At 38.2% G+C, this 24,808-nt stretch overlaps 1 protein-coding gene across 1 annotated transcript; it reads left to right on the plus strand.

The window, feature by feature from the left end:
* Nucleotides 1-31: 31 nt before the first annotated feature.
* Nucleotides 32-10,902, plus strand: LOC108005792 (uncharacterized). Its single transcript, XM_017069125.4, has 6 exons — nt 32-238; nt 6,068-6,918; nt 7,422-7,791; nt 8,103-8,705; nt 9,160-9,527; nt 10,447-10,902. The coding sequence occupies exons 2-6, from the start codon at nt 6,121-6,123 to the stop codon at nt 10,687-10,689; spliced, it is 2,382 nt and encodes a 793-aa protein (XP_016924614.3). The 5' UTR covers nt 32-238; nt 6,068-6,120; the 3' UTR covers nt 10,690-10,902.
* The last annotated feature ends 13,906 nt before the right edge of the window (nt 10,903-24,808 follow it).

Below are 24,808 nucleotides of genomic sequence, written 5' to 3' on the forward strand. Positions count from 1 at the left end.
ACCCGATCCGTGGATTGCGCTTGAAAGCGAAATCAAATCGAAACCGAAAGCCAAGCCGAGCTGAGGTGAGCTTCGGGTTGGACTCTTTCAGAAGAATCCCAAAGAGAAGCTTTGGGTTTTTGGCTTCTTCAGCCGAGGTTGTATCTTTCAGTCGGTTTTTTGGCAGCCGATCGCGCGGATGCGGCTCAAACAAAGCGGGTTCAATAAATCTTCCAAAAATCCACAACAAGTGTTAAGCGTGAGTTCTTCTTTCTTGGGTGAAAAATTGTCTATAGTTAAAGTGTAACATTATTTGTGATTGATTGAGTGTTGTGTATGACAAATCTTGAAAAATGACTGTGTTTTATCAAACTTAAAATCTGAGAAAACAAAGATGCCTCCCATAATTATGGGTATGCTGAAAAATGCCCGACAAATGCTTGCCAAACGAAATTTTTATGCAAATTAAGATGCTCGTAATTACAGTACAACAAGCTAAAATTGCCATGTGCAAACCAAAACCAAAGTCACTTTAATTAATTTTGAAGTTTGCACTTTTAATTAAAGCAAAAAAATAAAGTTGCAATCAACATTGATTAACATAACATGAATGTCGAGCACTCACATTCGCATATCCATAAGCATTCGCGGTTGCCCTGCAACAATATAAATAATAAAATAGAATCTCGACCGCAAAGTGAATCCGTAAAGCGTGGAAAAGTGACAAAAGTGCGGTTCTCGTGTGAGCCAAGATCATCATCATCGAACGAGTGCTTGAACTGGTGTGAAACACAAATCTGAAAATCTGGTAGCTGCATTAATTACAAATGTATTCAAATGAGCAAACAGGTGGAACATACACAAAGTGCAAGCAAGAATTCACCGTCTGGCGTTTGATGATTGTGCAGATGTGGAGATCTCTTGTAGGCCTGATTGATGGAATAATTGCTCCTATGACAAGCAGACTTGGTATAGAGATTTAAATGCAGCTCATGTCTTGAGATAATAAGGTTAAACATTGATTGTGCAGATGTGCGTAAATATCAACGAGTTATTAGTGAATTTAACGAGTGGAAGACGTTTTCTTAGATCTTCTTTTAAAGTGTTAAAAGAGGATTGTGCTTGGCAGCAGACTGTTTCTGAGATCATTCTCCAGTTGAGTGATTATACAAAGTTAAAAGATTAATAATATGCTGGTGGAGTAACCTTTCTAAGATTATTTCAATGCTAACGATATATCATAATGCGTAATGACACAAGAATTTTGACATAATTTAAGCGCCGTCTGATGATTTCAAGTTGAAAATAATTATGCTCTTCCTGGCAAATTATTTTTAAAAGAAAGCAAGCAAGTTATTGGTGGAAGTTCATATACGTAATGAAATAACTTTGAATATAAATAAAATATTTACTTAATGATCAAAAATTTTAAATCAATATCAGAGAAGTCAAGTACTTCCAGAATTATTAAAGGTCGTGCATATTATATAAAGTTATTTATTCTCATGATTATATGATTATATAATAACAATGTTTAATGGACTTCATTTTACTTTTAGAAGATTAGAGCCTAAATACCTATAGGCTAAGTTAATTTAAGCAGTAGTAAAAGACTACATACACAATTTATCAAAAAGTAATTTAAATGCAAGTAAGCAGTAGTAAAATACAAAAACGATCGATATTTCCCAAGATGATTACAAAACCTTATAATTACTTGAACTTCAAGGATTATGACCAGACTAGTAAGCCATATAATTTTTATTATACGCCTTAAGACATTTTGGTATCAGACATACGTTAACTCAATAAATTCAATAATGATCATGATTACTAAGTGCTTATAAATAAATTGAAAGAGAATTTGCAAAACCATGACTGATCATTTTTTGCCGGCCAAAGAACGTAATACAATGGAAAAGTAATTAAAGTGTGTTATGCGGTAATAAGCAGGCAGTTGAAAGAACGGGGGATTGTATTGTACTTAGGTATCCATGGATCAAAAGTCAATTAAACTACAGACGTGCCTGTGTCCACCCACGATCTGTTAAAATGTCAACAATGATCGATGGCTTAATCGGACAGAATCTGTGGAATCTATGGAGTCTACAACCATCTAATCAGCCCAGTCCACCTCGACCCAAACACGACCGATCTCGCTGGTTGTCATAACCCAGCCTCGGATCTAGCTCCTCTTGATCTTCTGTTCTCCAAATGTGACTCAGAACTTAACTAGCCAAACTGTAGCAAGTTGTATGTTCATGTAAGGCCATAATCGCTATGTCTAACTGCCATAATCCACCCGCTAACTGCTAACTGCTTCGGAAGGCAGCTGGCCTCAGCATCGCATATAGATTCAGATTCAGTGGGACTCAGGCCCCGACTTCCAATCGCACTTGGACTGGTCAGAGTCGCCGGCTCACCTCGCACAGAAAAACATCGCATGGCACGTACTCCGGCCGAGGCAAAATAAAATCGAAAAGCATAAACAATTTATTTGTACAAAATAACTTTGAACTGTGCAGTTGCAGTTGCATTTGCTGTTTCGCTGCTGCAGAGCTCCAAGTCACAAAATGACTTAACTTATAAGCTGGCATTTTCCAGTGGATGCTGCAATGTTTCAATGCAATCGAACTGACCAGGAATGCAAGCAATGCACTTGAAAAAATCAGAATCAGAATGAAATATTTTCTTCAATTTAAGGACTTTGTTTTTCAACTGTTAGGGTTTTGTAAGATACTTATTCCTTCGGATGACTAAGAAATATAATATTGCATTCAATTTTACAATTAATTTACACAAAAAAGTAATTTTATTGTTTTTCAAATATAATTAAATACATAAAAACAAATACAGTTCTCAAAATTATGATTTATATCTCGGACCAAAAAATAGAACATTTTGTTTTTTAATTTGTTCTTTCTTTGTTGATTTAAAATTGTATAACGAAATAAAAACATATTCTAGAACGCTTTTTAAAATGTTGACTAAATGATTGTTGCCAATTTATCTATAATAGTAAAAGATTTTCCTGAATCAGAAAATACATTAAAGATAAATCAATTTGTGAAATATATTCAAATCCAGTTTTAAAATTTGTTTTTTAAATAGTACCTATAATATGAATTTATAAAAATTGTTTTTCAATCGGCATTTCCTTTAAAACAGTTGAATTTGTTTTCATGCAAGATATCTTGGAGTAATCTGAATTAATTTTGCCAAGTGCAACCCAAGCTAGTTTCGTTCTAGTTCGACGTGTGAAATAGCCAGTAAAACTATACAAAATTATATCGTGTTGGGCAAGCGAAATATGTTCGACCGATTGAAGATTGCACTAGAGAGGGGCTTTAAGTATAGTGCTGGGCATTGAGGCATGCCATTGCCCAAAGGTGTTCTAATGGCTGGCCAAACGAGCGATTGAACAATGCCTGGAAGTGCCTTTCAGCCCAAGATACAGCCACTCAGATATCGAATGCAGTTACAGTTACTAATTAGACAGGTTGCCAAAGATCTAGATAGGTGCGTGACTGTGAAACAAAACCGAGGCTGTAATTGAGCGGAGATCTTGGATCTGCCAGCCATCAAAAGTGCTCACTTTGTACATAGATTACCTCATTTCCCACGCAGCCTGTGATGCTCATCGGTAGTTAAGTATGTTTAAGAAACCCCAAGTTCCCTACTCCCTGCTCCACATTCATTGCAGACATTTATGACCCACCTTACCCCGGTAATCGTGCTCTTTGGCTACACCCATCGAAGTTAAAGTCTCGACCCTAAAGCAAGGTTCTTCACAGCACTCCGTCAATTGCTGTTATGACCTTTCTGTCGATTGCTTACTTGGCTAGCATTTTCCTCCATTCAACTGACCTTAGCCAGATCTTTAAAGCCGCCAGCAAAACTCATAATAACCTGGCCAAATAAAAAATTGAGAAAAAGATTTTGCACACCTGAGAGGAGTTGAAGAGGCGAGAGTTGAGTGCCGCCGGACTGCAGCTCATTAATCGAGCAACGAACGGTAGAGCAGATGTTGATACACTGAGAAAATAAATGGTAAATGTTTAGAAACATAAAAAAACCATTTCCCTTAAGGAAACTGATAATTCCTTTTAATAATAAATATCTTTGGGTTTAAAAAAAAAAAATGAGGTTCATATCGTATAGAAAATTCAAAACTCACCTAGTCCTATATTTTCCTGTGTGCTGCAAAGTTGGTACCCATTAATAGGCCGCAGTCTCCGCCTCTTGAGCTCCCCACCAAGAAGCCGCAACACTTGAGGTAGCTTAGAAACTGGGCAACTTTGCTACTTGCAACTTGTCCGTAAGATGGCAGAGGCAGTCAGGCAGCAACGAAAACAAAAGTGAAAAGGTCACTAGCACCAGTTGGGCAGCAGTTGGAGCAAGAGGAGCAATCCCGTCTGGAGTTGTCTGAACCAAAACCAAAAAAATATAAAAAAAATACAAAAATACTATATATACAAAACAAAACACTTCAGCACTCGACACTCAGCCAACTGTGGCCGCCAAGCTCAAGCGCCTTTTGATCATCGCACTCGTAATGCCAATCTAGGGGTAAAGGGTATAAAGTCGTAGTAACATGACTGCATAACACCGAGTGACGTCTTAAGTAAGGCAACTCTGTATGAACCCATCAATTTTCAAAGGAAATGCGCTTTCTTGATGTACCACTACTAAGTATTTTAGGCAAAAGACACCTTATAAGTTATTTTGGTTTTTAAAGAAGAGAACCTTTTTAAAATTAGCTTATAATGTAAATGATTCTAGCGTTTAGAAACGTTTAACGTAACTTGCTGAAATTTTATAATAATCATTAAGTCGTTTGATAATAATATTTTTTCTGACATCCTACCCAACTTTTATGTTTAATTTATAATCATTTTAGAGAATTTAATGATTAATATAAGTTTTTTTTGAGAATATATACATGAGATGATATATTTTCTAATAAGCTTTAAAATGGGAAACAAGCAAGTAAATGGGACCATAAACCTACAAACTTTTTCTCAAAGTCTGTGAAAAATATTGCTAACAAAATAAGGAACGATGGTGCATTGCAGATACCATACCACATACCATTTTATTTGACATTTTCTTGTAGCCAATTTCCAGCTTTGCATTTGCCCATTCCCATTTATAATAACCGCTCCCAGGGCATCTATTCTTCGTGTCAGTCAGATTCGCCAGCTTATTTCCAACTATTATTGCCGTTGTTTCGGTTGTTTTCGCCTGCTCTTCGTTTTTCCGGCTAACAAGTTTTCCGCTGGCTTTTGTGTATCTGCAACTTTATGTGAAGTTACTGCAGCAGAAGCAGCCACATGCCGGCGATCTCTTGCCCAATGCAATTCGCATTTCAATTTTTCTAAACTATTGGCCAATACTTTTGGGGCTTCTCGGTACGTACATACGACTATAAGATTATTTATCGCCGCTAATGGCTTGGGAAAATGCAAACCGAATTGCACATCAGCTGCTTCTTGATTACCTGAAGATGCTTTGCGGTTTTTTCAGTGGAATTAATGAGGCTTAATTGAAGCAGTAGATTGAGGATCAACTCTCAGGTTGGTTGACAACTTTCCACAATCAGTGGAAATGCCGAAATGCATATTGGCAGGCACTTTCATTTTCATCTGCAATTCGATTGCCTTTCGCAAATCCGTAATTTCCAGGTGAGAGGCGAAGAGCCCTAATCTACTGAAGAGTCTTGAAAATCAGTTAGACAAATGCCATTACCTGGGGTTATATAACAGTGGCAAATACAAAAGGGGTACTGTGAAAAATGTAGACAAACATAAATTTAAAAGGGTAATAAAATGTTGTAAGCGCAATAAAGAAAGAAATTAATAAAAACTTAAAGATATAATAATAATAAAAATTAATTATGACTATAAATCTTTTAGTATAGGGCTTTTAGTATAAACAAAATTTCTTGCTAACAACGAGAAAATGATAAAATGTAATATGAAATATGCTCAAAATAAAAATATCGCATTTATTATATTTTACAAAACTACGAAATCATTTTGGATGCATTGTTAGTTCTTACAACCTTTCATATTTTTTTTCCCTGCAGCTTCTGTCAATTGACATTTGGAGGGGCCATTCGAAAGGTGAGCTCAGGTAATCATGGACGAACAGAAGCAGCTGGAAGTAATTGCGAATGAGACCTCATCAGTCACCGGATTGAGACGTCAGCCCACCAAATATCCCCATGGCCTCAACATCACGGTGCAGACCATCGACGATGAAAATGAGGGATCGGTGAAAGATCACAGTGACTACTCCCGCGCCTCCGGCGAATCGTGCTGGAGTGAGACCCAGAAATACCGCATCGGGATGCTGGGGAGTCCCGAAACCCTGGCTGAACTTCAAGTTCGACGGTACAAATACCCACTGACGGCTAATTACTATTTGAATGGCAAGTTGGATAGCCATGAGAAGCCGACACCCTGGATGCTGTTGGGCTATGCTCGACGAGCCTGCAGGTGGAAATATCTCAGATGGCCCATTATTTTCGTGGCCAGTGTTTTGCTATTCTTCGGACTAATCACCTACTGTTTGTGGCTTCACGATGTCAGTGTGGCTAGAGCCAAATTCCTGCAGCGTCGCTATGAAGCCACTTTGACATCCACGAGTTCGAGTAGCAACGAAGTCTGGGATGAGGAAACCACCAGCACCACCGAGCTGGAGCCCCAGGAAACCACACGACTCAAGGCGGTTGATGATGATAGTGAGGAGAGTTCGGAATGGCCAGATACTTCATTTGCAGAGGATGGGGAGCCAGCGGATGGAGACGAGGCTGGCGATGGGGACTACGATGACACCCTGCTGCCAGCGGATAGTATTAGGTTCACCTCGGGTCATCAGAACAGCTTCGGGGTGCCCATCGAGCAGGACAAGAGAATGCTGCAGTTGCTCAAAGACGTGAGTAAAGGCTAAAGTTGAAGTGGGAAATATACTCTTTTTTATTAGTGAAGTTCTACGAGCTATTTTGGCTAAATCGATTTGACTTTAAAACCGTTTTCAGGGCGATATTAAAAACATTTGATAAATAATGTTATATAATATTATTATCTTCGAAATAACATAATTCGTTAAATTCTTTTATCTGAAAAAATTTTGTCGAGTTTAAGTACAAGTGAATCCAGGAACTGACTTATAAGATGGATGCCTATTTGCTCTTTATTCAATTTTGAAAAATAAGGAAAAATAATTTCTTTTAATTGATCAATAATAATCGATAATTGGTTCACAGCTTAAATAATTAATTTAAAAAGTCCCCGTGAAACCAAAAAATCATCCTTTAGTTTGCAATGCTGCATTAAATATTTGTTGGATAATTTCTTTTTATACCCAACCAACTTTTGTACCATCTGGGTTCCATCTGTCACCCAATTATCACCTCTCCCACTACCCTTATATTACAGTTACTGCCCAAACCCCAGGCGACCCCCGCTGGCGGTGAGCATCCTTTGACCCGTGTGTCTCCAACACTGCCACCCCCCTCGCCGGTGAGTGGGAGGCCCACACAGGCTATGACCTTCACCACCCCCTCGACGACGAACAGTGGCTGCCAGTCAACCATGATGCCCATGTGCCAGGGTGTGCTCGACTACGATCTGACCTACAATCGCGAGGGAACGGCGCCCCGGGATGCGGGTTCCATGGCAGCCTACGAGAATCTCATCCGGTCCAACTGCTCGGCGAGGGCGGCTGAGTTCATTTGTGGCGCCCTGGAACCGGAGTGTCGACCCTCGCACATCGGACAGCTGCCGCCTTGTCGTCGCATTTGCAAGGGTAAGTTGTTAGAAATAAATTTCCGGGGGACTAATTCAATATGGCCGGGAACAGGAAGAATTCTATTTCATTATACAAGAAATTTAATTAGTGAAATCAAATGAATGTATTAATTATATAAAATAGAAATGCAATAAAGACTTGTTAGCTAGATGTATAAATTAAAAACAAATTATTGGAACGTTAAGATCGGTTCCTTTACAATAATATGAAATTTGTCGGAAAAGGTTAATTTTCGCTAATATTTTTTAACTTAACTTAACTTTTAATTTCACCTGCATTGCTTAAATTTTTTTTTTTCAATTTCATAGCCATTTTAGAGGCCTGTTCCGTAGCGATTGCCAACTCGGATGTGCTGACCGAGCTTTTTGACTGCAGCCTGTATCCCGATGCCCATGAGAGCCACAAATGCGAGGATCCCACGAGGAGGCGAGAACATTGCTATGGAAATGAGTTCCAATGTCATGATGGAAGTTGCATACCCCAAAATTGGCAGTGTGATAAGATCAAAGATTGTCTCGGTGGCGAGGATGAGGATGAGCAATGTCTGGTTTGTGAAGAGGACGAATTCCGCTGTCGTTCGAATGAGAAATGTATCGCAGAAAAGAGTCGATGTGATCAAAACTTTGATTGTTTCGATGGAAGTGATGAGGAAGACTGCGATGATTACGGATCGGGGGACTTGGCTCCCTTCGATGAGGCTGAATTGAACGCCTTTCCAAGAGTCTTTTCCTACGCCAGTTTTTTATCACCAAACGAGACGAATGATAAGCTATATACCTATATCACGGCCAACACCGATGAGGATGCTGGCACGGAGACCAAGTTCCAGGTACATAAGGTGGCTGCTCCTGCTCCGCCGGTAAATTCCAGTGCTAGTGCTGAAGAACCAGCTGGTGGACCCAAAGGATTTGGTAAGTAAACAAACTGCCCATCAAAAAAATCGAATCTTATGTATCAAATCAACCAATAAATTGTACATATATGAGATAATAGTAGTATAGTAGCAGATAGTGTTAAACAAATAATTAATCAATATAATTTAAAAATACTGTATTGATAAAGAAAAACAAATAATAGAACGTGATAAGGATCATTTCTATAATTTAATTATAGTAAGATTTATTAAACTTTGTAAAAATGCAAGTTATTATATAAAAACTGTTTGTACAATTTTGTTTTTGCTAAAATATGTTTTATATACTTCTGATATGGGAAAGACCAGTACTAAAACTCATGCATTGTGAAATAAAAAATATTTTAAATTGTATATATTGTTTTGTTTCCTTTTATTCATAATCTAATTGATTATTTTTATTTTTATACCTATTTGTCTGTAAATTATACTTTTTTCCCATTTTCTCCCAGTGAACTTTCGTGATAGCAAGGAGATAATGATGACCAGCGATTCTGAGAACAAGTTTAAATATTCCCAGAGAGCAAATCGCACATCTGTGAAGTTTAGCGTGGGCACACCCACAACTCCAGCGGCCAGAAAAGCCAGTGCGATTCCCAGCTCGGCGTTGTTTCAGCAGCGAGATAGAGAAAGGACCACTAGCACCACCACTACAACTAGCACCACCAGCACAACCAGCACCACTTCAACCACAATTGACCCACCCACATCAATACCAACGACGAAGTACGAAGTAGTCACTACTCCAGGTGGTTGTCCTCCTCAAGAACTTCGCTGTGTTAGTGGCAAGTGCATCACAGTCGGTCAATTGTGCGATAAGGTAAGAATACTTATTTAATAAAATATACAATATCTCTTATTCCAAATATTTCGACCAATATATTACGGAGTATCATATATATGAATATAAGCAAACAGACAGCTTTGCCATCTTAACCATATCAAAGATTTTGTGATTTAAAATATAGTAATTTTATATTAAACAAGGAAGAACGCTATAGTCGAGTACCTCGACTATCAGATACCCGTTACTCAAAGGGAAATGGAGATATGCAAGCAGCAAAGCGAGATTAAAATGCGCCACCTACCGGCGGTAGACAGATTTAAGCGTTATGGCCGTTAGAGTGGGCGTGGCAAATTTATTTTTGGATCAATCGGTAGGTATTGACGACACCAATACATTTCAGTTAAAATTTTTTATCTAGCATGTAAATTGTGGGCGTCACAGGTTTTCGCGGTTTGTGGGCGTTTAAGTGGGCGTGGCAAACTTTTTTTTTAGGTCAATCGATAGGTATTGATGAGAACAATACATTTCAGTTAAAATTTTCTATCTAGCATTAAAACTGTAGGAGTTACAGTTTTGGGCGGTTTGTGGGCGTTAGAGTGGGCGTGGCAGTCTACTGAAACAAACTTGCGCTGCGTAAGAAGCTCAGGAATCTGTACGCCAAATCTCAATAGCCTAGCTCTCATAGTTTCCGAGATCTCAGCGTTCATCCGGACAGACAGACGGACATGGCTAGATCGACTCGGCTAGTGATCCTGATGAAGAATATATATACTTTATGGGGTCGGAAACGCTTCCTTCTGCCTGTTACATACTTTCCGACGAATCTAGTATACCCTTTTACTCTACGAGTAACGGGTATAAAAATGTTTATTAAACATGAGTTCCAAAGGACAAAAACTAAAAAACCTTGTTTAAAATATTACTAAAAATTAATATGATCTACTTTCTTCAGCAAATTGATTGTCCCGATGCTGCTGACGAGCTAATGTGCGTTTATAGAGAGCGTAAAAGTGGAAGACGAACCACTTCAACCACTGAACCACCCACTGAACTCCCCACTGAACTCCCCACTGAACCACCAACAGCATCATCAGAACCCCCAGAAACCAGTACTTCCACAACCACTAGCCCAGTGACCAGTACAAGGCGTTCGTTGAGGACCACGCCCAACCGAAGTCGAAAGCCCAAGTCTTAGAGTGATGTATCTTGTATGTAATGTTTATTTATATCTCTATTATTTCTCATCACTTGTATTTTCTTTCGCTCGCTATATGTATGATAAATGATGTATTTGTAAATCTTTGTTAGTGGTTAAGTTGTTTAGAGTTTAGAGTTGTTTGACTATTTGTATGCGCGTGAAAATTGTATTTTTAGCAATGAATAAAGTTTAAGATGTGAGTAGCTTAAAATTTAAACATAAAACTGGGGTAAGTTTGGTGGAACCTATTTTCATTTTTTATCCCCAGCAAGCTATCAATCTTGTCTTTCTTCTCACGGGCCAACCTTGTTAGAAGCATGAACCAATCCAGAAAACATGTTCTCTTCTTTGTTTTGTACTTTCGAAAACCATAAACATATATGGGCAATGCTCTAACGAAATTCAAATGAAATCGACACAATTAAAGTCGGGACATTATTTCACAACAACACAGCCTTGGTCTTTGGTCAATACGACCCACGCATTCAAAAGACCGAGACCATTTGGTTTGGGCAATTCAATTAACCAGTCCATTGTTATCGATTCGGTGGTGCAGTGAATGCTACGGAGTCCATTATCTATATGAGTGTGTGACCAGCTGACTGCAGTACACTCGGAAAAAGTGGTGGTAAGTAAACGGAAGAACAATTTTCAATTCGAGAATAAAGTTTAAAAAAAAAATCTGAAATATTTTCTAAAAAGTATAAACACTTGTCAGGATGAATGACCAAAAATAAGGAAATAAATTAATGTTTAACATTTTCTTCCTAAAACCAACTAAAAAATCTCACAAATTCCAGAAACATTGTAGAAGCAAGAAAATTTTTGGCAGTGCCGAAACAAAATTTAATAGGCAGTTTGACAAACAGATCCGGCTATTATAATGCTGCCCCAAAATTTAGAGAGACAACAGCGGGGCGACAACACTTGTCAGAGCAGATTAAATTGCAGTCTGTGGCCTGTGGAGAACTCCACCTCAAAATCCCAACTCCAGTTTAGAACCCGACTCGCACACTCGTTGACAGCCCATTGCAGATGGAAATTTTCGCTTAGGGGCTGATGATGATGGCAGATTGCGAAAATTCTCCTCCCGAATATTTGCACAACCGCAAAAGTTAAATGCGCTTTGATTTCACCCCAGAATCATACAAAAACCGATTGGCAAAAACAAGGGAAAACAATCCGAGAAGAGAGTTCTGTTTTTTTGGGGCTCTTTTCTGATTGATTGCTATCAAAAATCCGCTTTTGGCATAACGGCAAATGCGATTTGATTGCTGTCATTGTTCGGGACCAGGAGACTATTAATAGATGTTTTCGGCACAATCCCTAATCCCGACATTGGGCAATTGGGCGAAGACGAAAAACCACCCGAAAAAAACTGAGCGAAAAGTAGGGATAAAAAATGATATTCGATTTCCTGTATTTTACTACTTTTTTTGTGTAGTTGCTCTCCTGCCATTTGATACGTTTCAGACGCTTTTGACAGCTGTCAGGCATCTAAATTTTCACCTTAATTAAGTGATATTAATCGTCTGTGCCAATCTGAAACTTTCATCTGTAAATGATTTTGGGGGAAAAAAGGTGCGAGGACGCGTGCCTAAAAACGCCCCGAAAACTGAACGGAAATCGAAAACCAGAAAAACTCATTCTCTCCACTGGCATTAAAAGCTTTTCACCTTGGCTCATAAAATGGAATGGAGTGGCGTTACACGGAGCCCAAAACTCCGAATGGACACGCATAATTTTCATGTTCAGTGCCCTTTTGGGCGTTGGACCTTTCCTCTCCTTGAGCCGGGTCACTGGCAATATTGTTAATGTAGTCGATTGAAATGGCCCCATTTCGAGTGGACCCACATCCCAGGGCTACAAGTGTGTTAAACTGAGTGTAGGAGCCAGCTTTTGACCATATGCGGACATTAGAATGTCTTGTTATCTCTTCCCAGCAGGATGGCCATCACATTAATTGAAAATTTAGTAATTGAATTTGGGTCTTTCGGAGAAAAGAGGATATTAAAGTTTTTCAAATAGTTTCGTTACTCTTGAACAGCAAGAAAGTAGGTAGAATTCTCAGGGAATTTTAAGGAACTGTAGAATCATTTCATAAATAAAATTTTCAAAGTATTATAGAATTGTGATTTGTAATTATAGGTCGTTATTCCCATATATTTGGTTGTAAGCCTTAGCAGAAGTTCTGAAATTTATTGGGATGAACGATACAACCCAATAAATTTCAGAACAGCTTTGCTATCTTAAGGAACATCAAAAAATGAAAAACTGAAGAGGTTTAACGAGTTATACTTAGCGAAATAAAAGTCACAGTGGGAGACCATAGATGCCAAAGGATAAAAAAAGGTAATAAAATATTGCAATAGCAACAGGATTTTGTAATGCATCAAGAAACCCCGAGTGCAATACTTTGTGCACTGTTGCAGATGCCTATCTACCCGTATCCTTGAAGATCCTTGCAAGAGACTGACCCAAGTAGATCCTGCGACCCCAGAAGGGTTTGGGTTCTTCACCCCTCAAACATCCCGCGGCGAACCGTCTTTATAAGCACCCATAATTACTGGACTCATTGCATCCGAGTTACGCTTGATCGTTTTTAAATTGCAAGCGGCGCACACTTCCGCCCTAAATTTTGAACTAAGACGTGAACTTCAAGGATCAGTTCAAGAAGTTGACATAATTGTGCCAGCAGAGGACAGCGGGCTGCACATTTTGTATCCTTTTTAAAGGTGCAACCCCCTTCTGCAAGGAAGTTAACCCATCTGCCCGTTTTCCCCCTTTAAATTTTTACATTCATTCCATTTCCGAAAGTAGGAAATGGGTGTGGCAAATATCGGGGATTTCTGTGCAATCTCACTTACCCAATGCCCCACTCCAAAGTACAGTTTAGCCATTAGAGCAAAAGCACAAATCTTGGAAAATCATTAAGCACATTTTCCAATTGATTTCACTGCTCGGAGCGACCACAGCACGAAGACAAAACTTGACCAAAATCAATAAGCAGCCAGAAGGCAACCGCATAAACACAGGGACAGGTCGGAAAAGGGACGCCAAGGGAAAACGGCTTGGAGATTGTCACTGCGGCTTGGGTGTCTGACCATTCATCCGTGGATCGGACCAGACAAATGCTACACCCATTATGTGATGCGTTTCTAGAGCATGCTCGAGATATAACACCATTTACGAAAATATAAGTACAGCTTAAACAAAAATGATATATTAATATGATATTATTTTTTATGATATGATAATAATTATAGTTTTTTAGCTATAAAATTCTTTCTTATGTTTCAAGTTTCAGATTCCTAGTTTATTTCGCTAGTCATACAGGATAAGTTTAAGGAACGGCCTCTATAAATTATTAATACAATTTAAGTCTTAAAATTTGATAAGTTCCAATATTAGATGCTAAAAGAGAACTTTGCAAATAAGATCACTTTTATATAGATTGATTGATAATCTTATGAGCAACATTTTTTGTAGTACCTACTTTTCCATGTTTATTTTCAAGAAATAATTTGTTGAGATAGGATTTTTTATTGCTTTTAGTTAATATTTTAGTACTGAAGCTTGTCAAGTTAAAGTATTTCCTTACCTATATCATTATTACAATTAATAATTAAGAGGTACCTTAAAGCCTAAACTGTATTTTCGTTTACTTAAGACTGATGCCTAAATTGTGTCGCATTGTTGCAATATTGATGATGGCATCCTCCGGATTCCCTGCCGTTCTCCTGATTTCGTCTTTTTGTGTTACTGCCCATCGATTCGCAAAGGAAAATCGCAAACAAAAACCGAAAAACCAAAAGTGAAAATTGCTTTTGGGCAGCATCTTTTTACGCCTGATTGCAGCTAAAAGTGTCATCGGCCACTGTCCCTCTTTTGTTTGTGGGTTTTCGGATTTGGTTTTCGGCTGGGACCTTTGTATGTTTTTTTTTTGTCCCTATTGATTCGATCTGAAGGCCCACACACCCCTCGGCACATATGCAAACACACATTGTGAATGATTTACGAGGACGTGCAGGATGCTCAAAGGATAACACCGAAAGTTACAACAGCAGGAGGAGAATGTCGGACACATTTGGTCTGATCATTTGCATAAATGCTCATTAAATCATGTTGCCGGCCAATATAGTTTTCTGGCTTCCTTCATGGAAAAAGTCTCCAGCCGGTTGATCAGTTTCAAAGGCCATACTCACCGATTTTAGACCCACAGGCCCCCCGTTAATTGCCTCACCTGGAGTCGAAAGGCAGGCATTTAAATGTGGATGTGGATGTGAATGTGGATTTGCATTTGCATTCGCCTCGCTCCGAATGTCAAGTTCAAAATGATTTAGTGACTTTTTGTTTCTCGAGGGTAATTAATTGGCTGTTGGATTGTTGGATTGTTGGATTGTCGGACTGGACATTAGATGGCGATAGTTCAACAAAGTGTGGCATCCTGGGGGAAATGAGTAAAAGTGTTCGGGTGAGTGGTGCGCAGCTTGTTTGGCGTGTGCCTAATGAGTGTTCACTGTGCCGTCATTTGGGGGTATGGAAAAAATGAAATTACTGGCATAACGTTTAAAGCATAAGTGCCATGGCGAAGTATCCAAATACCGTGATTATTAGCGCCTATAGTTTAGAGCCCGCTAATGTTGTTTGCAAAGTCATTAGGAAAAACTCGTCACATTGCGTATTATGAACAAGAAAATTAAACAGATTGTCTGTCATTTTTCAAATTGATATAATTTTTAGCAAGATAGCTATTACCATGTCCGAATTAAAAAAGGAAATGGTAAATAACATTTTTCATAACTATCACCTTTCGGAAATAAAAAAATAAATGCTGTCATCTTTTCCAAAACCATCACCTTTCGGAAATAAATATATAAATGCTGAAATAAATAAATGAATGGTAAATCCTTTTTCCCATTAATATATTAATGTCTGTCAGATTGTCCGATATTTTTAAATGTTTGTATCCAAGTTCACAAATTTGTATAATGCTTACCAAGACAGATATAAGCTTTACGAAAATTTGTGAGTTTCTTCTTTTAGTTTTTTAGTTCTTTAAAATTAACTTAAACCGATGAGTTTTTCTTTAAACTCCAGCCAGTTTTCGTCTCCATGGGCACTCCAAGGAACCACTCCCACCTCAAGCATTGATAATTTGCTGTAAGTAACCCTTACCGCATGTGAACAGAACCTTTGTTAATAGACAGACAACTGGGAAATCGAATCGACATAAAGAAAGAGCCAGGCCCAGACCCAGATACACATGCTGAAGGTGCGGCTTACAAAAGCGCATATCAATGACTAATAACCTTCGGCGACCCCCTGCCCATAAATGCAATTTTCTTATTGTTCCGATACGATACCACCATTCTACCACTCCATATGCAATAAGAATAGATCAGGACATCTGTCAGCAGGCGAACGACTGACGGGCGACGCACATGACTAATTATGGACTTTGCAGCTTGTCGAGACAATATACATAAATGTGAACACTCGTATTGGACCCAGATCGGTCGCCTTTGAGCCCGCTAATGATGCATGACAGACGCTGATCGGAGGCACCTTTTGACCGACTCCGACTGCCACTGCAGACTGCAAGTAGCGTGAAATATTCGCCATCAAAACAACGAGCAAACACAAGACACCGACCGGAGTAAATTAACTTTATCGTCCCATACTTTTCGCCCAATCTTGCTCGGTCATTGAGGAAGTAGGGGGTTATTGGGGGGGCCGGACTCGGCAGCTGCATAAACAAATTGCAGTCAACATTCATAATTTCCTGTTTAAATTAAGCTCGGCCTGCATTTCGGCTCTTAACTCACATCAACTGCATTTCCTAGTGACAAAAAAAATTACAACTCCACGCACTAAATCCGCCAAGAAATACCCCTTCCACCCGGCCAATCGCAGGCAATTAAATGTCGCCTTCAAAAACAAGACTTTTGTCGAGCACTGTGCCGCGATCTGAAATTGAGGCAAAAGCGATACGAATCGAACTCCGCATTGATATGCAGTTTTCAATGTGCGTTTATTGATTTTATTATGCATAAAGCCAGCCACAAAAGCGACAAAAATGCAAATCGCCATCGATATGAAACGAAAATTATGCATTTGAAACCAATTCGACGACGGTACTTATTTGACGACTATACTCTGTGGTTGGAAAATTGTTTTTGGCCTTCGAAGGTATATTCTTGAAATGTAGGAGATCAGAAAAGGACAGTATTAAATACGAAAGGTCTAAAAAACATCGAGCAAGGTATTAAAGATTTCTGAAATTACTTTTATTCGACGAAACTAAGTTAATAAAAATCTTGGAATATAAGAATACATACATTTTTTAAGCATTAAATTCTAAAAAAAATTTTTTTAGAAACATTTTATATTTTCTTTAAAATATTTAATAATGTTTTTTTTGTTTTGGTATGGTTTTGGTGTTGAATATACTAGTCGTTTCTTGCGCCACGGCTATATAAACGCATATCTTACTTATTTTCTTTAGCTATTGTAATTAAGTTAAGTATGTAAGAAGTGTATTCCAATTTCAATATCCCCCGACTGGGTTTTCCGTCCCCTTGGACTGGCGACAAACGAGAAGCGAATGCCATCAAATTGGCAATGCCGCCGACGCCAGCGATGGACGATCGATGAAGTGGACTCCCCTCCGGATCCCTCACTCTCCAGGGGTTTCAGTGGGTTAACCTGTTTTCAATTTTCACATAATTTTTGCGGTCCCCAAGGCAGGCTCACTGGCATACTCTCCATACCACTCCATACCATACCCGTAGATGTGAATGTCGTTTATCATAATCTTATCAACAATTCACATTCAATTATAAATCAATCAAAATTGCACCAATTTCATTTAAGCCAATTCGTTTTTGTTGTTTGCCGCCGGTGGCACGCTTTGCCATGGGTCTTGGGCTTGGATTTTGGGATTGATATTCCTAGCGAGATTGGGACTGAGATTGATATATGGCCGGCAGTCGCGGCTCCCACGTTTACGGCTTCTAATGAAGAGAGGAGGCAGGAAGGGAGTCGAATCGGCGTTTTCTGACAGCGGAGAATGGATCGTTTAAATAGTTTTGTATAAATTGATATATTCGTTAATCGAAAATGGAATGTTTTGGCTGCTGAAGTGCACGCAAGAAAATGTATTAAAGTGTTGTTTGTAGTATGTGGTATTCTGTTTGGATAATTACTTGTGAAGACTGTCGACTTAATGTGCATCTTTTCTATCTATATAGTTTCATAGACCTTCGATTATAATAATTATAGTCCATAATTATATATTACCCATTCGGAATATATAACTTAATTTTCTTTACCCTTTTACCCTTCTTTCTTACATCATTATTTCTTTTAATTGTATTACATTTCTTAGTATGAACTCCTGGTTAAAGAATAGATTAGGAGCTGCAAATATTTAAGGAACTGTTATATTAAGATACTTAAGGTTGGATTACTATGTACGAGAATATGATAAAGCAAACACAAAAATACTTTCGTAATAAAATATTACGCTGGGAATTAATGTTAACCATATGTTTATAGTATAATAACATAGAAAATAAATTAAATGGTAATATTTAAGAATCCTAATTTTATGACCCATTTTTATTCTCTGTGCAAGCAATCGCCTACTCACACCCATTCTAGTTCATTATGCAGCTTGTCGAGAATTCCTTCGAGCGTGAATTGTATCTCACTCCACCATCGAGAGTTTGCAACCGAAATTCGGTTTTTTGCAAACACATTTGCAACCCCCCGCCGGGAGCGTGCTCTATATAGATTCGCAATAGAATGGCAACGCGGATGATCCTTAATCAGGGGACAGTTTACCGATTGCAATCAACTTTCCCTCGGCGAGTTTCTCTATTATCTCTGCGGTTCTTTTATCACCGCATTGCAATCTTTTTGTGCAGCGAATTTTTAATGCTTCATTAATTGGAAATTCCTTGTGCAATGGCAAATGTAAATTTTCGCTCAATTATGACCTGACAGCCGCAAGTAAATATGCTCGGCATCATGAACTTCTATAGCTATATAGCTGTGGGTACACATGTTAATGTACATATCTCCGGAACGTGCCTTCCATACGAATTTCAATTTCCATTCGGATAGAAAAGTCTCAAGTGCTGTTTGCCTTGCAAGTTGGTTTTCCTTTGGCAAACATTTGATAGTTTTCAGGGGCGGAAAACGGGTGGAAACGAATTTAAATGGAGTTTCAAAGTGCTGGGCGTTGGTTGATCTCAATAACTATTTTTGTGTGGGGAGTAACGATTTCTGTACCATGGAAATATTATAAGGAAATATTTGTAGAGCTTAAAGTCAAGTGAAAAGAATTTGCTATAGCCAGTATAAACTTCACTACATTTACCCAGTTTAAACAGGCCACTTAACTCTTCTCCATTAAATCAATCTGCTTTGCTTTCAGTTTCTTAAGTTTCTTTTTTACCATACTTGAAATTCTTTTATTCATTAGAACGAAACCAGTTTCACAAGAATGTTAAAGACGACTTCTACAAAGTAGTTGGCTATTCTCTTCCTTCCAATAAAGTGTTTTTCTTTTTTCCCGAGATAGCCAAGTCCAGAGTTCATTTGGGTTCATTTGAGCCTAACCTTGAGTTACAAAATAGCACGTGGGCTTTACCAGGTGGGTGGGGTGTTATAACACCACACGTGACTCATTATTCGGGGCGCATCTTTGTCTAATTATGCACACAGTTTAAGGCGAAAATCTGAGGGGGCAGATGGTAAACAAATGAGTAACCTTTTTGCTGCTAATTAATTAAAGGTGAGGCTCACCTCAGGTGACGATAGGGCGAGTTCTCGTCTTCGTTGGCTTGGGGCAAGTCAAGGTCCGCAGTGAGGCGGCAAAAATGCTTCTTTGATTTCAAATCCACTATGTAGAGGTGCATATTCAGAAATCTAGGCAATGGCATTGCTTGATTTATGTGCTTGTGCCCACGGGGTGTGTTCCCCATTAAACATCAACTGTCATTAGGCGTGTAACGAACCAAAATATTCATAAAAAATACATTAAAAAACGTGTAGATGAAAATTCTTTGTATTTTGCATAGAAAATGCATTGAAAGGGAAAAATATAGGGATGGAGGGGGTAGGAAAGCCCCTTGTGACCCGCTCTAGGGCATCTAAAATAAAATCACATAAAAGTAACTGAAATTCTGTTTCATTTTTATGATTTTTTTTGTGACACTTACAAAACGCATATAAATTTTTTATGCATTTTTCGGGCTAATTGAGAAGAGGTCCTGCCAGCTGGTCGCTCGGCTCGACTAATTGCATTTAATTAGGGCAAGTTACGAGCACATAAAATCCTAATTCTACCTCTTGCATTGTGTCACAACAAAATCAGAAGGAAGTCTTCAGGTCGATGATTTTTATGGCACGAGCTACGAAATTTTACGAGCCATTTGAACTGGCTCAGGATAGAAGTCCTACACCGGAAAAAAATAACACATCGGTATCAGTAAAAACAAAAATGTTTCGATCATTATAATACATTTCGCTTTTATTTTATTTTAGATACCCGTTTTTTAGGTCAAGTTTTATATAGATATTTAATAAAATTATAATACTTAATCAAGTTTAAGCAACTTAAAACTTGGTAAACACAATACAAACCTTTTTATATCTTACGAAAATTTTCTAATATTTTGAAAACATACATAATCAAAACTTTCTAAAATTTTCAAAAAAACATTTAAACACATTTAAAATTTTAAACACAAGCGGAATTCTTTCTAAAAAATGTACTGAAAATATCAAGAAAACAGTTACTATTTGTCCCTGTGTAGAAAGGATGATTTCCAGCCGAACCAGCTGGTAGGCGTTTCTCTGACACGCTTCGTCAGCGGAAAGCGAAGCGTGCCGAATGCCATTTGATGGATTACACAACGCCCAGGAAGAGACAAGGATTCAGATACAGTATCTGTATCTGTAGCTGCGCCTGCGCAGCCCCCGGATTCGTAGTCACCCCTTTTGGCTCACTTCCGGGCTTAGCTTTGCTTTCGTTTTGATTTGTGACAAATTGCCCGTGACAGTTGCGCCTGCGTGAAGTGATGGTCTCCTGTTTTTGGGTTTTGTTCCGCCGCAGGAGCCAGGAGCCACTGTACTTGAAAGTGTCGCAGCGATGGCACAACAACACATTCGTCATTCGTAAGCGATTCACAATATGTCAAATGTCATTATCTCGGCAATCTCTACACGTGCAAGCGATGGACGTGAAAAAAAAGACAGATAGACAGATAGTGAAAATTTCACGCCCCGTTCCCATTTTCAAGTAGCCGCTGCAATTCAGTTTTCCTGTAGTCATCGAGGCAAAGTGCCAGCTGCCGGCGAAGTACAGTCAAAACAAGGAGGCAACTGACAGAAAAAATGACACCTAGTAAAGCCCCGATCTACATAGTTGCTAGTACCTATCCTTAAGTAGCGGGAAAATTTGAAGATGACAGCAGATAAGATTACCTTAGTGTCAATATTGTGAGGGTTAAGTAGAGTAATAAATTGTACCCCAACTTCAAGGAATTTTAAAAAGTGTGCAAGAAATTGGCAATATAAATACTCTTATAATTATTGTCCGAAACCCATGTTTTTACCAAATATTTCAGTGCCTTAAAAAACTGTTATCTAAAGACATCGCTGTTAATAATTATTTTCCTTCCTCCTGACTTATAATCAATATTTATTCTTGGGTTGAAGAATGTAATTTCTCCCTTACGAAAGTAAAATTCCTTTCTTTTTGCACCTAAAAATACACACACACTCAAATACAGTCACGCCCAAAGTAAAACAAACATAATTTCGCAAAGTAAATACAAAATTATGATTGCCTTTGACCCCGAAAAAAATGAAATGAAAACGTAATATTTTCAGTAGAGAAAGTAAATCGATCAGCAGAGCCATTACTTTGGTCCCTTTAACACATTTCCAGATTGTGAGTTATCAAGTGCAAAATACATTTCGAACTGTTTGAAAATCAACCCTTTTCCCCTGATTGAACCCGCAGAAATGTACACCATAAACATGTCAAAAATGTTTAGCGTTAGCAGGGGAAAAAGGGGTTTCCAATGAATTTTTGGGACAAAAAATAACAAAAACTAATTAAAAACGACCCATAAATAAAGTGAAAGTTCAAAATGAAGCAATTCGAATGAGTGCCGAATAAAAATCCACAAGAATGCGTAGAGATTTTTATGGGACAGTAGCCAAAGGCTTAGATGCGCTTCATTTGATTTGAGGGGGATGTGTGATCTTTTTCGGCCAGCTGCTAATGTTTTTGCGCAAAATTTCTGCGGTGGCCCGGTATTATAAAGCGATTAACAGTTCGATTCCTAATGCGAATGGCAACTATTTCGTGTGGTGAAAGTGACCGATGGACGGGCAGGGAAATCCTGGATGGGGAAATCCTGTTTTGCTGTCGAAGAACTCACGCCCCGACAACAACAAACAACCAGCACGCACAAAGGAAGTGCAATTAGAGCAGAAAAAGGGGAAGGGGGGTTAAAACCATTGGAAATGGGGAGGAGGACAAGGTCGCAGGACGAGGGAGGAGGACCTCCGCTGATTGCCCATTGTGCGGGCAGCTTCCTGCTTTAATCCCCTCCATTGTTTGCCCTAATTTTGTTATTTCGTAGTTGACCACCAGGCTCTATCAGTTCGATATTAAGGTTTATACTTAAAAATAAAAATAAAACAGGATCAAGATTCTGCAGAAATTAATAATAGACTGCAGCATGGAAACAATTTTTAGTGCTAGCTTTTAAATTGTAAGCACAACTATCTAGCTAGCTATTAATAGAATGTATTTAAAATTTAAAACACGTATCATTAACCCCTACTTCAATATTACCGCCTATAATGACAGTCTCGAATGCAGACCCTCGATTTCCCACTTCCCCAGCCAATCTTACACTTCCACTCAAATGAAGTTGTCAGCGGCGTAGCATTTAAATATTTCAACGGCCACCAATCTCTGCCCATGGTCTGCAGTACGTAATTTAAGCCCAAAGTGACCCAAAAACTTGAGATTCGAATTGAAACTGCAGCTGAGACATGAGAACAGCGAATTTACGCACTTTATCTATGAAAATATTCATGGCAAGTTGCATAAATAATCCGCCTAGCACTTCAAATTGATAAAGACAATTTACAATTTATACAATGCACACAGGCCTATCTATATGTGTTGAATGTGAGTCTAAATGTACGTACATACATGTGTGCCATATAGACATGTATGTCGGATTGGGCGCCTGGGAGCAGCTTACCGACTAGACAGCTCCCAGTCCAAAAAGCGATTTTAATTCAACACAAACAAGCATCAATGGCAGAGCCCAGGCAACCAAAACAAATCAAATTGGAGTCATTTACCCCTCGACACTTCTGGGGGCAGAGGGAGATTAATGGGGGAGTGGGTTTCGGGGGCTTCAAGTGAAGTCGAAGTCAGACTCATGTGCCAACGACATCTGCTCCAGTCGAGTAATGGAAAAAGAAAAGCAAGAAACGACAGAAGTTGGGGATACCCTAGGGCACCCCAAAACAGAACCTTACCTAAAAATAATAAATTGTATGCCTTTGTATAAATGTAATGTAGTATTTTATGTTCAATAAAATTATAATTTTAATTAAATGTTATGGATGAATATTAAATATGAAGTAGTTACCTGGCTTTAAGGAGATAAATGTTTCATTAAAAGACCATTATTGCTAAGTGTTATTTATTTACTTTTCATTTTGATTGCACAGATTCTTAAATTATTCTAAAAATGCTTTAGATATACATTACTGAGATATTTGAGCGCAAAGTCATAATTTATACAACAAATTTCTTTAAATTAGTATTTAATTTAAAAATTTTTTTAAAGCTTTAAAATATTTCTTCCTTTAAGTTTTAAAATGTACAATCAATAAAAACCTTTTTCTTTTGTTTATCTTATGTTAGTATTATAGAAGATGCAATATATTTTGTATCGAAGAAGTAACTTTGATGTATTTCCTAATACTGTGAATTATTTATGTTATATTAAGCTTACAACATTTATTTGGCCTTCCCCTGTAGTAAAAATGTTGTAAAGATATCAGTTAACGACTGGCATAGTTGAGTGGTCAGTTACCACAGCCGTGTAATCACTTTAAAAGCAACCTAATCGATCATCAGCCCGACAAAACCCATCCCCATGTTGTCATACCCTGCCACTCCTCTTCTCTTTCAGTGTAATATGCCAGACTCATGCAAATATCTGTGTAAATTTGCACTGACGACGGCGAATCGACGACCCACATATGGAACAACTGGCTTAGATACAGATACACGTACTCACGGATAGCCCAGGAGTTGCAGTCGTCTCTTCCGTGGGCTCAGCTCGATTGGAAATGGCTTTCGACTGGCAGTCTCTGAGTTGGCAATCAATCAAGTCAAGTGCCTAGGCTCGGAGCAGGGACCATTTTCTCGAAATTATGAATTTCTGTGAGACGGATATCCTGCAGTCAGAACATATGACTCTGCACAGAGAAAAATAGTTCAGAGAAAGTTTCAAACATAGTTTTGGACCTATTTTTATTTTTTGGATCAGTGTAATTCTTTAAGCACTTTTATAAAATACAAAAATTTCTTAAGAACTTAAAATTAACTAGGTTTTAAATAATTAAATTGGGTAAAAGAAAAATATAATAAATCCCCCAAATCCCATAAATTACCTCAAAAAATAAAACAATTTAACCCCGTGTAAATCACACTGATCAAACCTTTTAAAATCAATATATTGAAGTTTTAAATATCACAATTGCTTAAATACAAAATAAAAAGTATTTGTATTCCAAAAAAAACTTTGAAATTTTGTGTTATATTTGTTAAATCAATCATTAATTCATATAAAAATGTCTTACTACAATGCAAGGTTCCAAAATCAAAAAACCCTCCATTTTAGAAGGTCATCTGATTATGACTTTTTCTCCGAGTGTTGCACTCTAACCAGACACGAAGTCATTGCCAATTATGTCAGCGATATGGAGGCGAAGACGTGTTCCAGGTTGTAATCAAAACTGGTTACCTTGACATTGCCAATGCTTGGAACCACGAGCTGCA

This window comes from Drosophila suzukii, chromosome 2L (genome assembly GCF_043229965.1).
Source record: "Drosophila suzukii chromosome 2L, CBGP_Dsuzu_IsoJpt1.0, whole genome shotgun sequence".
NCBI classification, from domain to species: domain Eukaryota; kingdom Metazoa; phylum Arthropoda; class Insecta; order Diptera; family Drosophilidae; genus Drosophila; species Drosophila suzukii.